General features: G+C 47.4%; 1 protein-coding gene across 2 annotated transcripts in view; it reads right to left on the reverse strand.

Annotated features, from left to right (window-relative positions):
- Nucleotides 1-604: 604 nt before the first annotated feature.
- Nucleotides 605-17,392, reverse strand: part of plagl2 (pleiomorphic adenoma gene-like 2) — a 29,406-nt gene continuing 12,618 nt past the window's right edge. For both annotated transcript variants that reach the window (XM_034537856.1, XM_034537857.1), the window contains exons 2-4: nucleotides 3,618-3,785; nucleotides 3,006-3,523; nucleotides 605-2,332 (exon numbers count right to left, since the gene is read on the reverse strand). In XM_034537856.1, coding sequence (XP_034393747.1) covers nucleotides 868-2,332; nucleotides 3,006-3,340 — 1,800 coding nt within the window. In that variant the 5' untranslated portion in view covers nucleotides 3,341-3,523; nucleotides 3,618-3,785 and the 3' untranslated portion in view covers nucleotides 605-867. The remainder of the gene's footprint in view (nucleotides 2,333-3,005; nucleotides 3,524-3,617; nucleotides 3,786-17,392) is intronic.

Raw genomic sequence — 17,392 nt, forward strand, 5'->3', positions numbered from 1 at the left:
TTCTCATTTAAAGAGCACTTTTTTAATGTTTTTAATCAGAGGCAGAGGGGGCTTTTGAGTATTTTAAAGAGCTGCGGTTGACTCGATGTCTCTTTGTTCCTTCACTGACAACAAAAGAGGGGAGACCCTCAGTACTGATCAGGTTATTAGAGTGGGTGATTCAAAACTCAAAGGGGAGACACGTTCTACCACGTTCTTACATTTGGAAAATAAAAATAAAGTCAAACAAAATATCCACTTCAAACTATATTTTTTTTTCTGGGTCACAACAAGACAAGATAATCTTCACTAAAAATGATCTTAGATTTTTTTTTATTTTATATTATTACTTAAAGTATGCAGTACCATGCCTTTTGGCCTACTGATCCTGCCCTCTATACTACTAAATATGGGATGTAAGGGGGATAAATGGAAATAAAAAAGGATGGGTTAATACATTGTTATAACTATAGGATAGGGGGGGGGGGGGGGGGGGGGGGGGGGGGGGGGGGGGGGGGGGGGGGGGGGGGGGGGGGGGGGGGGGGGGGGGGGGGGGGGGGGGGGGGGGGGGGGGGGGGGGGGGGGGGGGGGGGGGGGGGGGGGGGGGGGGGGGGGGGGGGGGGGGGGGGGGGAAGCCCAAATAAAAGCTGCTGCAACTTCTTTTCTCACCTTTTCCATTTTTGCTCTCAGAAGTCTAACTTCCTTTTAAGGCTAAATCAAAAGCTTTTGTGCACTTTCATTTAAGGCTCCAATGTGTTCATTTTTTTTATTCTTCTCTCTCTAACTTCTTCAACAGACCCTGTAAGGAACCCCAGCCCAAAATATCCACACTGAGCTGAGCTGGGGCTGGCGCGGAGGCCGTCCTGGCTGGGCCGAGGACCGGCTCTCTCACTGAAAGGCCTGGTGGAAGCGAGGCAGCGTGGTGGTGCTAAGGCTGGAGCTGAACACTGGTGGGTGGGGGTGCAGGGGGCCCAGACCCAGACCCCCGCTGGAGCAGTGCTGCTCCTGAGGTTGCGGTTGCAAAGAGGTATAAGGTGACGCGGCGACTGCCGCGGCGTGGGGCTCGGCGGCGTGAAGAGATGAAGAGGAGGAGGAGGAGGAAGAGGAGGGGGTCGCAGATGAGGTGTAGCCCATCACCAGCCCTCCCGTGCTCATGGGCGTACTGTAGGGGGGCAGGTTGAGGGGCAGGAAGCCCAGCAGGTGGGAGAAGTCCATGTTAGCAGCACACAGAGACTCCGCGATCACCGCAGGGCTCTTGGACAGGAGATGATCCCCACAAAGCTCATCCACCAGGCCCGAGGTGGGCTCCAGTCTGTCCTTGGTGGGTGAGGCAGCAGCATGTGGATCTGCAGAGGGAACCGGGCCTGGCGAGCCACTCTGCAGATCCATGAGGAAGCTCTCCATCTCCACTTTCAAGGGCTTGTCCAGCAGGTATGAGGTAGATCCCAGCTGGTATTTGTGGGTTGGCTGGGGCTGGTGCTGCTGCTGGGGAGCCGGAGACTGGTGGTGTGTGGGCAGCGGAGGGGAATGGTGGTGGTGGTGATGGTGGTGGTGGTGGTGGTGGTGATGAGAGCGTGGGTGAATAGGTCCAGGGGATTCCATGTGGCAGCCCATGCCCATAGCTGCAGACAAGGGACTGGGCATCAGGGACGGGTGCGGGTGACCCACCCCAGAATTAGACATGGCCTGGAGATGGTGAGGGTTGTACATGCCCATCGAAAAAGGGGCCCCGCTGGGGAACGGTTTGCCCATCATGGGGTCTTTGTTGGGACCCATGCCGCACATCATGGGGCTGAGCTCCTCCTTCACAGAGCAAGGTGGTGACCCGGACGCTAAGAGACCCAACATATCCGGAGGCTCCGTCTTGATCCTCAGCAGCTCCTGCGAGTGGCTCTTCTTCACGTGGCGTGTCAGGTGGTCCTTCCTGCCAAAGCGCTGGGCACAATACTGGCAGAGGAAGTCCTTTCGACCCGTGTGGACCACCATGTGCCGTCTCACATCCTTGCGCGTGTAGAACCGACGGTCACAGTGGTCGCACGGGTGCTTTTTCTCCTTGGCGCCGCCCGAAGACTTCCCGGAGTGGGTCTTGAGGTGCTCCAAGAGCACCGGCGTGCTCTCGTAGCTCTGCATGCACACTTTGCAGGTGAGATCCCCCGACGTGGCCGAGTGCATGGCCACATGGCGCTTGTATCCCAGCTTGGTGTTGTAGTGCTTCCCGCACTCCTCACACTTGAAGGCCTCCTTGTTGGGGTCGTGGGTCTGCAGGTGGTTCTTCAGGTGGTCTTTGCGGTGGAACATTTTCTCACAGAATGAACACTGATGGGTCTTCTGTGGAGAATGCGTGGCCATATGTCTGTAAAGGAGCACAGGAAAAAGGGGTGTTACGCAATCCTTGTCTTATTGTCACATTTATTATGCAGTCGGTCAGAAAGCTAAAGTGAGGCATGGATTCCTCTCAGTCCTTGTGTCCTTACAAACATACACGAGTCACAGTGGGTTTTGGAACCACTTCCTGTGATTCACAGGATTTCAAACATCTTAGTGTGTTGATGTGTTAGGTTATTTTTGGGGAGTTTTTCCTGATCCGATGTGAGGTCCTGGGACAGGGATGTCGTATGTGTACAGATTGTAAAGCCCTCTGAGGCAAATTTGTAATTTGTGATATTGGGCTATACAAAATAAACTGAATTGAATTGAATTGAATGAGTTATGAAACTGCATGGTTCAGCATGGCTCTCCTCTTTTTATTGCTTTTCCATGAGCAAAAGTTGTGGATCGTGCGGCTGCTTTTTTTTGGTACCATCCGTCGAGTTTTCAAGGGAGCTATTTTGAGTTAAATATAGTTAATAGTTAAATAAATAGCAGAGCGACTGTCAATAGCTAACACAATGTTTTTTTTTGTTCTCTCGCCCAAGTTTCTTAAAACATGACGGCCTCAAGTGCAGGTTTTAGCCACTTGGTGGGAAAAAACAAAGGTATTTCAACACCTTATAAAGTGAACCGTTTACTAAGCTGACTGTGGGTACCTTAAGAGTTTGTATTTGGAGCTGAAGGCCTTGTGACAGTGTGGCTGTGAGCAGTGGAAGGGTTTCTCTCCTGCGTGACCCAAGGCGTGGAGCTGGAGCTTCTCCTGTGAGGCGAACAGGGCCCCGCACACCAAACACTCGCTCCCTCTCACTTTCCCTTCTCCTTCGGCCCCCCTCTCCCACTCGCTCTCTTTCCCCCTCTCTCGCTCTCTCTCTCGTTCGATCCGCGGCAGCGGGGCGGTGCTCCCGAACAGCTTGGCGGCGGTCCGTCGTCCCTCTTCCTCCGGCGTCAGTGCGGTAATAGGGTGTGAGGCATCGGCGGCAGCAGCTGCCATGGCAGCCCTAGAGTGCCGCTGCCATGAAAGTTCACCCGTGGCTCCCCGGCCTGGCGGGCTCAACGTGGGAAGTTGTGTGCACGTGGGGGGGATGCTGGGGGGTGGGGGGTGGGACAAGACGGCGCTCGGCGGCTCACAGAATGCGCCGAGGACCCAGCGGGGACATCGAGGTTACGCCGAAATCTGCGGTGGGGCAGAAAGTATATGCTTTGAAGCCAACTGATTCAAAGTGTGTGGCAGCATCAAACACACGCTATCCTCTCGGCAAACTGCTTACCTGTTGAAATACTACTCGTCCTTCGTTTTGTCCCTGAACCTTCCTTCTCTCTTTCTCTCTCTGCTTCAGTCGCTCCTCTCCTTCGCTCTCTTGTCCTCTCCTCCTCACCCGGTCCCAACAGCTATGGTTGGCGGTGAGTGGGAAAGACTGCTCTGCATTTTTATCGTCCTGCAAGGAGAAATTGTTTTTTGATTTTAAGCCTTTGACCATTTTCTTTTATCAAAACACATCGATAAAGCTGGTAAATGTACATCACTTTTCTAGTCAGAGCACTTTCACACTACACGTCATCACTGCACATTAGGAACAACTAACATTCAAACCCATTTTTACACAAGTTGTGGTTAAGTGTCTTGTCCTGGGACACATCGACATGGACTAGCGGAGCCGGGGATCAAACCGCTGGTCCTCTGACTGAAGGATGACACTGCTCTACCACTGAGCCCCAACTCAAACGTCTGGAACCGGAGCGAGTTATGAGATGAATCCTCTCAAGTCAACATGCTCGACTTGATTGTCATCTGCAAAGTCCACTTCAGAAGCGAGTGTTCCTCTGAAGCCCACTAGGGGGAGCTGAACGACAAGTCTGACCGACATGACAGGAAACGCAGAGGTTTAGCAACAAAAAAATGATTGTTGATGACTCAGTCACAGTCGCAGCATAATGTCTTTATTAGTATGTGAATGAAATTACACGTGTGTCTACAGATGACAGAAGGGTGCTCCGAGCCAGCTTTGTGTGTGTGTAATGAAACTGGATACGGCTCCTGTAACCCTTGGAGAACCCCCCCCCCTCCCCCCCCTCCCCTCCGGGGTAGTGAGATGGTTGGGGCATTTGGGGGGAGGAGCGAGTATGGGGGTGGGGGCGGGGGTGGATGTTTATGTCGCAAAACTCTGACCCTTCTGACCCTCGGTTGTTTATTAAAAATAAACCACATTAACTTATGTTCCAGAGAGACCGCTGAACTCCCCCTACCCCGCCATTCCTGCATTCCCTTATTTACCCTCGGTGACCTCTGTGACCCCTCGCTTACTCGCACACCAGCTGGGTCCAAGGTTGAGCGGACACACAAAACGCTGGTCCGAGCGGCGGACGGTGCCGTCAACACATGAGGGCATGTGTGACAGAACGCACTACACACACACACACACACACACACACACACACACACCACACACCACACACCACACACCACACACCACACACCACACACACACACACACACACACACACACACACACACACACACATGCCACACACACACACACACACACACACACACACACACACACACACACACGCCTGTATGTAATAGCATCCTTTCTGTGTGAGAGGTCAATGAGTTAAGAAAGACGCAGCAAATACGTCGGAATCTGCTTTGAGTGCTTTTGCAGGTGTTTACATGGAAACGCACGAGCGCGTGTCTAAAGTTCGGCGGCTCAAAGGTCCCGTGCGCGTTCACGTCATCGCTCCTGCGCGCCAACAGCATTGCCTGTGTGCCCCCCCCCACCTCCTCCCCCCGCGCGCGTGCACACGTGTGTTGGGTTCTCACAAACGTATGCGGGTTTACAGCGGTGGTTAAGAGGACCTGACAGCTGTGGCGTTGTGCGGTGGTCACCCAGCAGGGAGGGTGCTGGGGGGTGACACCCGTCCCATTGACCACCCTCAGGGAGCCCGGCTCCATTGTACAGCCTACCCACATCGCACATTCCTGGCCTGAACCATGCCGCGTCTCCCTGCCCCTCTCCTCCGCACACAACAGCACATACAACACACACATACACACACACACACACACAAACACACACACACACACACACAGTTCTGGTCACGCCGAATGCAACATCATGTACCCCCCCCCCATCCCCCCAGTCGGCGTGCTCAAACGCACTCACAAAGGCGGGCAGATACAGTACAATGAGGTGAATCCACACCGTCAAGTTATAGAAATAAACCTAATAGAGCTTGAACACAAAGGGCACACCATGACAGACCATGTGGAGCGGCCGCTTCACACATGGACGCCCCACGGCTGACCTAGGCAACTGCGTTATGATTGGACCACGCAACATTAAAACATCTTCTTCAACTGAAATGTTTTGGTCACCGAACACATCTCAGCGTTTGTTAACTACTTATCATTTAATGTGATCACCAACACCACGTCATGCACTGGTGTTGCATGTTGGAGAGCAACACTGGGATGATCTCAGCTATTGTCTTTCTTCTATTGTCTTTCTTCTATTGTCTTTCTTCTATTGTCTTGATTTTGGTGAAATACTGATACTTCATTACAGGATTATGCGCTTGATTTGATCAGAAAAAGCAGGAACTAATCTCTTACAAAAAAAGATAGATGAGAATCACAGAGCAATTTAGTAAGAAGTTATTTGTTAAATAAAGAGGAAGAAGTCCATGTTTACAAAAAAAGGTTTTGTTTCAAAATGTGCACCCTATTAAAAATAGGACATTTTGTCTTGTCACGGTAGGAACAGCACAGGTGTTGCTAATACCAGGAGCCTGAAACTGAAGCAGCTAAATGGAATTCAGCCATCATTTATTGACTCTATTGCACTTGTGTCGTACAATAGAGTCGTGCAGGGTCATTTTGTAGTTAGTTAGCATCGCCCTGCTTTCCTTTGACAAAAAGGTACCTTTTTGTATAAAATAAGCTTGTTGGCAAACACACATACACAACACTTTTTGTTCAGCTGGATAATCTTCCACGAAGCTAAAGGTGGACTCGTGCTCTAGTCAGCCAGCAACCTCCAGTTCTGCCGAGTGAAGCCAATGCAGAAGTGTCTTAAAACTGGCATTCTCTCCACTGACCACGACTCCTATGGTTATATAATTCAATTCAATTCAGTTTATTTTGTATAGCCCAATATCACAAATTACAAATTTGCCTCAGAGGGCTTTACAATCTGTACACATACGACATCCCTGACCTTTGACCTCACATCGGATCAGGAAAAACTCCCCAAAAATAACCTTTCACAGGGAAAAAAAGGGAAGAAACCTTCAGGAGAGCAACAGAGGAGGATCCCTCTCCCCGGATGGACAGAAGCAATAGATGTCATGTGTACAGAATGAACAGCATTTACAAAGTTACATAAACACATTACATGAATATGACAATGTATGAATGGAACTCCAATCCATGAAACAGAAGGAGGTAGAGAGGAGGGGGGCGGGGCATCAGCAGGGCCAACGCGAGACGTATAGAAGTTCTCTCTTGATTTATTCCCTCAGTAAACATGAGTTTATGGTCTCAATCTCTAGTTTCATACAGCCACACCAGCCCCGCTAAAAGTGAACTAACATTAGCATAGCTTAGCAGAGTAGCCATAACAACCGCCTCTGGAATTCACAATCTGGTGTGGTTAACTTTTCAACCGCATATTACAATGTATTAAATCGTAGATCAATTTTTCAGTCCAAATTCTAATAGCTGATACAACAAAGCAGTGTCATTTAAGCTTCTGGTTGTTCTGAAAACTGGAAACCTGTCTTCTTAGATGGGTTTCCAAAGTCATGACTGCATCAGTAAGTCATCTGAGTCCCGGTGGAGGCCGGAGGTCACCGTGTCGATTCCTCACCTTTTCTCAGCCCACCGGCGCCGTTATTGATTTTCTATCATGAATTTAAATCAACCGCTCTGCTGTTTCAACAACAAGGTCTCGATGTCAAAGGGGCGGCCGGCGTGTACAACAGGAGGTTTTTCTCGCCCTTTTCTCGGCTCTTCACACTCGACGCATGTTCCTCATTTCGTTTCCATCAACTGATGAGAATCTGTCTGAAGTTGTTCTTGTGTGCCCACACACACTGTCATGTTTGTACGGTCAATCAAACAAACATCTGTCTGCTGCACCAACCGACCTTGATGATGCAGCGAGAGCTCCAGATGTGCTCGACACGAGGAAGCAAGAAGGAAATAAGAACTCTTTTACACGAGCTGCCATTTTACATGTATTGTTGTCTTCTTCATTTTTTGTATTTTCCTTCCACACAGATACATTAGGGGTGTTATTCACCCTTTCCTGCAGGGTTTATGTGTATGAACTCCTTCCATCAAGTGCTTCCTCGTCGTCAGGTAGCACGTTCTTATAGAGAGGAAGGAGATCGGATGCTAATGACACACATACTTGGTGTTTGTATCAGTGGTGTGTTTCTTAATTCTATTGGATGAGATAAAAAGCGGGTAAACTTGTACTATTGGGACAAAATCAGAGAACTAAAAATATCATCAAGCATTTTAAGTTAATTAGTTTAACATGAGTGCTCAAAATAATTATGGTAAATTTAAGAGTCAAATAGACCATAAAGCAGAGGACACTTTAGGGCGGGGATACCTTGTGATTGACAGGTCAATACCACACTGTTGTCCGATCTGGGAGTTGTTTATTATATTCATCTTATAACGTCAACCCTTTCACAGTGCGTTTTCCCTTCATGAAAGTTAATTGAAAACTTCTGGTTGCAAAAAAACAAGATGGCGACGGCAAAAATGCTGAAAATCAAGTCATGATGACCACGCCCACTTCTTATGTGACATAATGCAATCATGTTAAATATCATCCAGCACATTATACTCATTGATTATGGGAAAGGTAATGCATGTCAATCGACAACAAAACTATCAACAAATGTTGATAATTGAAGAATAGACCGGATTAATCAAAAGCCTGAGATGTCCGTACCATGTCATGACCGCGTTGTTTGTTACGTAACTTCAAACACACTACACATGTAGGAGGTCATAGGTCAGAGCACACAGTGCTTCATGTTTTCCGCCAGCATGAAGCAGCCATTTCCAACCACTTATCACCCTCGGGCGTCCCTGCGCTGATCACAGAGCTGCGGGATGGAGCTTCATTCCAAAATGGCTGCAAAAAGCCCTCCGCAGCACTCACACGGAAACCTCTGCGCACTTCTCCTCATCAAAAAACATTTGGAGGGCAGAACTGAACCGCCACTTTCCAACCGCCTGGTTGTCTTTGGTTTCTGTCCTGGATGAAAGAGCTTCCACATTCCTTTCCTGAGGGGTCAGAGGTCAGCCTCTGCACTGCCTGCCCGCCCGCCCGCCACGGCTCCCGCATGCTGAGCGAGCGCTGTTAACCCCTTCACTGCCTGCCGTTGCCACAATCGAGCAGCGTTGGTTTCGTTTTTTTTTGGGGGTGGGGGGGGTTGTGCCGGATTCTTTTGTGACACTGGCGGTTGTGATGCAGGGCCAGACCGGACCCGGACGGCCTCTGCAGAACCCTGGTCCACATAGCAGGAGGCTGCACAGTACAGTACAAACAAACTAAATATAGAAAGTGAGTTCACCATCCGGAGCTTAGGTGACAACAGCCGCGCTCGAGAGGGAAGAGGGGGGTGGGGAAGTGTGTGGTGGGGATTTGGAGGGGGAGCCTGTTGCAGATTCAATCTAAAACATAGGAGAAAAAAAACTGATGATACAGATACAATGCCTCCGAATTCAGATGACACAAAGTAGACTTTCCAAGAGTAAACTTGTTGCTTGATTAGAAAAAACGTGTCAACATGTGCGGTCACGAACAAGCGTGGCGACTGTTTCTTGTTTCTAAAATGTCTCTAATCCAGTGTACGTATGTATTGTCAGAGTTTTAGACAGCTCTGTCTTTCATTTTCCATTTGTGTTGTTTCCAGGGTGGATTTTAATGTCACGCCCCCCTGGTTCTGACTCAGTGTTTCTTTGGGGGTCAGAAGATGGGTGAACGAGATGAAGGATGACAACATACAAAGAGAGGGGAAAAAAACTAGAGTCACTTGCAACGACGAAGTCAGGGGTCTCTGCACCAGTCAAGTGACTCCAAAGAGAGATGGGGGGGGGCAGGTCACGCTTTACTAAGCGCTTTGACCGGCAACTGGAGGCCGACACACACAAACTGTCCTTTAAAACATGTTCATGGATATGTGCATGCTGATGTAAATACTATTATTAGCTTTGTTCCGTTTGGTTTTTCCATCTTATAGTATGCATTCCAGATATGCCATTACAAATTATTTTATTCTGCATTATTAAGGAATTCATTCTATCCCTGTTTTTATGTCTTTTTTACCCTCATCGTAAAGCACTCTGCGCTACATTTCTTATTTAAAAGATGCTAAAAGTATTATTATTATTTTTATTTTAAATATCAAATCATGTCAAACATTGTCTGTCTGGCCAGCCATAAATTAGAGGACAGTTCTTCTTGTGTTTTCATGACTCCATAAGTCTATCAAATGATCTCGATATTGCTTGCATTTGTAGTTAAAAAAAAAAAAAATGTATGCAATGCAACGGACATTATAGGGTAACAAAAATAATTTGGTGCCAGAGACGGATGAATTGTCATCGGGGAACAAGCGTGCAGTTCTTACCGATGCTCCGACATTACGAGGCAAATTAACTTTTTCTTAAAAAAAAAAAAAGACTTGGCAGGATATTGTCATTAAACTAGTCTAGTTTGATAAAGACATGAACCTCTCATCTATTTCAATGGCGTCCTCTCTCTCTCTCTCTCTCTCTCTCTCTCTCTCTCTCTCTCTCTCTCTCTCTCTCTCTCTCTCTCTCTCTCTCTCTCTCTCTCTCTCTCTCTCTCTCTCTCTCTCTCTCTCTCTCTCTCTCTCTCTCTCTCTCTCTCTCTCTCTCTCTCTCTCTCTCTCTCTCTCTCTCTCTCTCTCTCTCTCTATCCTCCCCCCAGGTTTCAGTTCCTCTCCTGCTTGTGACCCAGGGTGAAGCTCTACACATGGAGGAAGGAGGAATGGATGCATAGCTCCGCTTTGCCAAACCCTCACCCATCCCGACAGTTAGTCCTGGTCACATTGAGCCGGGATGTGGCCATAAAACCAGCGGTCTTCCTGGCTAAAGATAGCCCAGCCTGTGGTCTGGCCTCAGGGGGGGGGGGGGGCTCATCTAACTGTCACCAAAGAACACCTTCACTAATGCGCTGCATGCTTCTCCTGACTTCACCCCGCTCTGAGGTAAAAGTGACAAGACGACGTGAATTCCCCTGAACCGTTGCTGGTTTTGAAAGGCTCACTTTTCAGGAACCATGCGACCATTTCCTGTCCAATTTAAAAAAGGTAAACTCCCTGCTGAACAAACACCCACTGAAACTCCCACGGGCCGAAACTTGCGTTTTGTTTGGAATAAATAAGAGAATAAATAGGACATGCATCTGGCATTCGAAGGGCATTGTGAGAACGACAGAGCTATGCTGAACAATGTGGGAATCCAGAAACACCGCACCTGACTTTGGACCACCAAAGTCACAGTTGCGTTCAGGAAACAGGTGGATTCAACAGAACAGTGTTGCCCGAAGAGAAAAAAAAGCCTTTTATTGTTGTGTGATGTAGACAGCACCCATCTAGCGCCTGTTAGCATGCTAACGGCTGCTAATTAGCCACAAACACAAAGTACAGCCTAGGCTGATGGGAATGTCGGTAGTTTTGCAGGTGTTTTTGGACAAATTAAAAACTTTTGCCCAGATTGATGATGGTGCTATCACCAAAATCAGTAGGATTGTTCCTCTGGGGAACAAGAATGGCTGCAGCTCATTTCATTCAGGAGCTTTAGAGATGTTTCTGTCTGGACCAAAAGGCCCAAACCGACCCGGCGACATATCGGTTCCTCGAACCACATCATGGAGTCTTGTTTCTGCACAAAAACGTTTTTGTGGCAGAATTTATTAGTAGAGAAGACACACGGTCTTTGTTTGCATTGTTTCACTACCGCACTAAGTATTTCTGGCATCTGACAAATCCACGTGGGCTAGCCACCTGTATGTCCACGACGCAATAAATATCATACTTAACAATAACTGTGTGGAGACACAGCAGTACAATAGAAACAACCTCCCCTACCAAATGTAATGAAATCGGTACGGTGCACCATATTCTTCTCGTAAGCCAATCAGTGCTGTTCTGAACATTAAAAACCATTCATCACTAGTGCAATGGGAAAATGTGGTACTGGAAAATGTGAAAACACTGCCCGTTATTGCCTTTAATTCCCACATGAACTCACAGGACGGCCAATCTCAGTCCTATCAAACAGTTTAGAAGACACGCACACATGAAAACAGCGCCATGAACATAATTAATGGTAAATAATTCACGGGAGACGTCTGTTTTTTTTAAATATATGCTAACAAATGGAAAGATTTCAATTTCTTATAGCAAGTGGATGCCGTCTGTGATTAATTTTCGACAGAACGGATGAGAGAAATGCTCAAAGAGGGATGGCATTGAGTTACAGAGGCTAGTAGAACAGAAGCTAGCTAGCATGACATTCTACTCTTAAGTGTCAGTCAACTTCCTGCCAATATGTCCGCCTTTTATATCCGCTTAAAAATAATAATATGCAGCTTCCTTCGGTGCGTTTCCATCCATCTGTTTTTAGGTTGCATTTTCAAGGGGTTTTTTTTATACCATAAACTGTATATAAGTTGACGTAGTCATGGTGACGATGTTTGCAATGTTTACTGAGGGAATAAATCAAGAGAGGAGTAGAGTCATTTTCTCATAGACTATACAATGTGTCTTCTTTTTGCCCCCTGTTGGTCAGTGGAGAGAATGCAGGTTTTAAGACACCTCCGCCTCGGCAGAACCAGAAAATACATAAAATAAATCATAAGGAGCGACAACTACCCGGAGGCACAGGCATCAACTTCCCTTTTACACCACCAACTTCCCTTTTGGGTTACGGACTCATTCTTCCCCTTTCATACTTTTGTTTCTTCCTCCCACCATCATCCTCCCCTTCATCCCCCTCCCTGCCAGTGCTTGCGCTCCTCCTTCATCTCCTTCCAACTCTCCATCCCTCACTCCTTCTCTTCCCTTGTGTCCCACATGCCAACTCAAACACCCAGAAACCGTCCCGCGCTGATTCCCCCTCTTCTTCTTCTTCTACTCTTGTTGTTTCCCTTCCTCCGTTCTCCCGCTGCGGTCGCCTCGCTTCGGGAGGCACCAATCAAAACAAGCAGTCTTGTTTTGAAGTCCTGATCTGTGCGTATGTGCGTGCAAAACTTGCCAACATAAACCACATCAAACATGCCGTGATAGAGACGCGAAATAGTATCATCATCATCATCATCATTATTATCATCATAGCCACGACTCTCGGTATTCTCATCCATATCGTAGTCATTTGCCAGCCTCTCTCTGGGCCGCGGCTGCCAACGTTGGAGCGAGGCGAGACATCTGGGGAGCACACATCCTTCCTTTAACGATGATTGGGGGTACGGCAGAGACTAATTACAAGATTAACTGGCTCCGCAAACGAAGACCAACATGGCATCTCTCTCTCCTTGTGCTAATTTGTAAAGAAAACAGATGTGGGTGGTTGTACTAAGATAAATAAGTCACCATCACCACGTTGGCATTCTTGAAAGTAGTCCAAACAGATTTATTGTATCACTCTAAAACCATAGATTGTATATAAGAAGTGGACATCAGCCCACAAGAGAGAAGAAGAGTCATTTTTCATAGACTTCTATACAACTAGACCTCTTTTTGCAACCAGAGGAGTCGCCCTCTGATGGTCAGTAGAGACAATGCAGGTTTAAGACACTTCCACAGTTGCAAATTGGAAGCAAGGTCTTCGGATATTAACTTTAGTTTGACTTGTTTTAATTGATCTTTAATGCCAGCTGGTATTGGCGAGTATAGATTGATGCTGTCCAGAGGTGGACGTGTACTTTTCTAGTCTTACGGCCACTCAAAGTGCTTTAACACTACTTGTCATCATTCACCCATTCACACCCATTCATACCCTGATGACAGGGGCCACCATGCAAGTGTCACCTGCACATCAGGACTAACTAACATTCACACACACAGGAGCAACTCGGGGCGACATATAAACATGGATAGCGGAGCCGGGTATCGAACCGCCAATCCATTGGGTTTGTTGCTCACAACGTAACATGAACAGGGATCAGCGACAAAAAACAAGAAGCATCGATGACGATCTCCTGATCGCATATTTGCACTCAACGTATATAAATGTTTCACTTGCACGATCGGACATCAGGCAAACGTTCCATTTGCTCCAACGCAGAGCTGTACATGGAGTACACGTATACAATAGAAATACCCAGCTACCTAAATAAAGTACCTTAGTAAATGCACTTTGGAAAATCTATAGGCCGTCAGCATTTCCACGTAACAACAGATGATATTCATGTGGTTTACATTAACGCCCGTTAAAGTGCACTTCATTCTCTTTATTGGTAAGCAGTGAAAAAAAAAACGTGCCAAGTCACAGCCAGGATACACCGTTTGCTTGGCAGAGCTTTATCAAAATGTTGACACTAAACACATGGGCAGCATGACTGCGTGAGAGGCGTGTGTGCGTGTGTGTGTGTGTGTGTGTGTGTGTGTGTGTGTGTGTGTCTGTGTGTGTGTGTGTGTGTGTGTGCAGAGGTGATTCTGGGGAAAGCCCTTCTGGCAGGGAGTCCTGGCTGTGACACGGAGCTCCACAGCAGCCGGAGATGTGGGCATGGTGCCAGTGGGCGTCATGCCAATGGCCCTCCTTCCCCCCTCTCTCGTTTTTCCCCCTCTCTCCGACATGTTTAAAGAGCAGAGCCCTTGCGGACACAACAAACATGCAGACTTTTTTTTACAGCTGCAGGCCTCCTCACTTTACATGCATACGAAAGCAAACAACGTTTACCGTATTGAATATGATATAACATTGAGTCCAATGTGAGAATGGCTGTTCTCGAGAATATTTGATATATTTACCTGGCCATTAATAACTGCAACATTAAATGTGACCCTAAAAGTGCAATACAATATTACATAATATATGTACATAATATATGTATATGTGTGTAGGTAAATCATCTAAATGCAGTGATATGATATTATGTCCTTATTAGGTTGATAAAGCTGACGTGTCAGCCAACAGGGGCTTATTATCTCCGTCAGGAGATCATGTATTTGGTGTGTGGGTGTGGCGTGCATCTCTGTGTCTGTCCGTCTGTCCACAGCTGTTCTTGCATGCTGCTGGACCCATCAGCCTCATGTTTTATCTTCTCAATTGTGAACGTATGCGATGGCGATGGCATCGATTCACACTTTTTGAAAAATCTATTTTACTGCAGCTTTTAATGAACTGCCGTCGGGGTGATCAACAACCCCTTCAGTCTTTGGACTCCCGTTTCCACTCGGGATTATGAATAGTTCCTCTCTCCATATGCACATTTACAAACTACAGCTTTGCAAATGAACTGAACTGGGTGACTACAACGAGCCGCATCTTCCCATGTCGGTAGGAGAAGAGCTAGTTGGCGTGTTCGGCAGAGCTAACAGCCGATGGGGCTAATGCAGCTAACAGAGATAACGGCTAACGGAACTAAGCACCGCTGCATGGTGAACTGCCGTTATGCTGCACAAACAGCTGCGTAAATGAGATCTAATACACTTGCAGTCTAGAAGGGGGGAAATAATGGTTTGGATTAGTTCTATCAAACATTACACCAATGGTGGTTTGCTGACACACCTGGCACAGATCTGCACTCCACTGGGTGCACTTTGTCAAGTTGCTGGAAAGGACGCTAGTGAGGGCCGTGAGACTAAATAGAAGACCAAAACAAACAACAAACAACAAAGTCTAGTCGAGTGATAATTCTCTGTGGGTTCGTCACCATGATCACCAATTGATCCATTGTTTGTGTAAACATATCAAATAAATATTCAAGGATTCTCCTAAAGGTCATCTCCACGATGGTCCCTGAAAAGTCAACGGACCCCCTAAGTCAAAAAAGGTTTGCTTTAAAATAAGTTATGTTTGTTACGTAAAATAAACACGCTTGTTGCGTAACTTTACGTAAGCACGCCGTGTTAGTTGAGTGCGTAAGTGACTTGACATAACTCAAATAAGAAAATGTGGACTTGGTTTCACACGGGACGCAAACAGCTGTCTCCTGGGTGAAAGTCCCGTGTTTGTTACGCTTCCTCCCTACATGGACCTTCTCGCTCTCGACACTACGTCAGTAGATCTGACTGTCTAATGAGGACGCCGATGAGTTTACAATGTTGTTAGCTGGTGTGTCTCCTACAGAAGCTTCAGGGGGCCCCGGTGCGTTGGTACCGGACCCCGAGGAGCCATTGACCAAGCGTCTGCATTTTTTACGCTAATGACAACCGCTGTAAGTTACTAGCTTAGCGCTTCACAACAATGAAGCTATGAAAGACCGTCCCACACACACACACACACACACACACACACACACACACACACACACACACACAGATTATTTAGCTGCTCTGATTGGAACACACACAGCCAGTCCATCCAGCTGCCGGGACTCTGACACTTTTGTTTGCCCAGGCTGCCACTGGCTCTCTCTGATTCAGATGGGGTCAGCAACAAACAATCTCTAAGTTTGCCAACGTCAGCTCAGCTTAAAACAACAGGCATTGTTCCACGGGCTTTTGTTGACAGAAATCTGCAGGTTCCAATGGATCCCGCAGCCTTTTCCCACTTTTTCCCCTCTTGGTCCACGGCTAACTTTCACTCGGCATCGTTTCTTGTTTGTTCTCAATGTTTTTAAACAATGCTCAGGGTATTGGAAGGGGAAAAGAGGAAAGTAGTGTGTGTGTGTGTGTGTGTGTGTGTGTGTGTGTGTGTGTGGTGGGATGCAGGAAGGGGGTGTTAAAGGTAGAGAGACTTGTAAAAACAACATTCTTGCATAAGCAGGGCATTGGGCAGCTTGCATTCCTAGCATTTCTTTTTGAAACTCGATCACGTTCTGAGAATCGGAGGCTGCCCCGTGAGGTGAATGACAGCCGTGTGACAAGCGAGCAGGAAGGGGATGGGGGGGAGCGTAACAACATAACAAGAACGAGATGAAAAGAGAAGAGGAAGCAGCCAGCTGACGGGAACAGTGAGAGAGAGAAAGAGGACGGAGGAGGGCCGATAACGCAGATGTTCGCAATCAGCAGCCGACGGGGAGAATCAACCGGATCAACCGAACGGCGGCTTTCGGGGCCAGATTCACGGGCCCGACTCCATCCTATTGGAAACAAGCACAGCGCCAACCGCGGCGAGTCTCCTCCCCAGTGTCAGAGCTCACAGATGAGTCTTTGTGTTGGAAGCAGAGCAGCACCTATTGGGTAACAGATGAGAGACGGGACACAAGAGAAGGGGGGAGCCACAAGACTAATAAGGCCTCCAGTTAGATGCCCGATACAAAATTGCTGAAGCAACTGCACGGGTCATCTATGAGGGCAATCTCTTGAAATAATAATCTGTATAAAATATCAGTTGTGAATAGTTTACAAGTTCAAAAAAGCTTGTTTTGTCCACCCAGAGATATTTAGTGTATCATTATGTAGAACATGACAAAGTGAAGGGACCAATCCACACAGCCGGCCAAGTTTGGCTTTTTTTGCTCAAGCGACTAGTTGCCGATTGACATTCAATCAACTCAATCGACGGATTGTTTGGGCATGCAGCGATGCTGCGCACCGTGGTTCGTACTGCATGATTACACCAACGCCAATCGCCATCACAATGATGGCTTTCAATGGAACAATGATCGACTGCGAAAACTGCCGGTGGCACACGGTAGTCACGACGGGCTCTCGGGCACGCGGGTCATCGTATTGCATCGTCAGATGATCACAAAGAGACTTGACATTGGACAGTATCAACATACATATTACCTGTGATATGTATGTTACAGGTAATACACACACAACATGTATTGTTGTGTGTGTATTTCCGGTTTACGCAATTTTTCATTGCGTAAACCGG

Source organism: Cyclopterus lumpus, chromosome 7 (genome assembly GCF_009769545.1).
Source record: "Cyclopterus lumpus isolate fCycLum1 chromosome 7, fCycLum1.pri, whole genome shotgun sequence".
Taxonomy (NCBI): domain Eukaryota; kingdom Metazoa; phylum Chordata; class Actinopteri; order Perciformes; family Cyclopteridae; genus Cyclopterus; species Cyclopterus lumpus.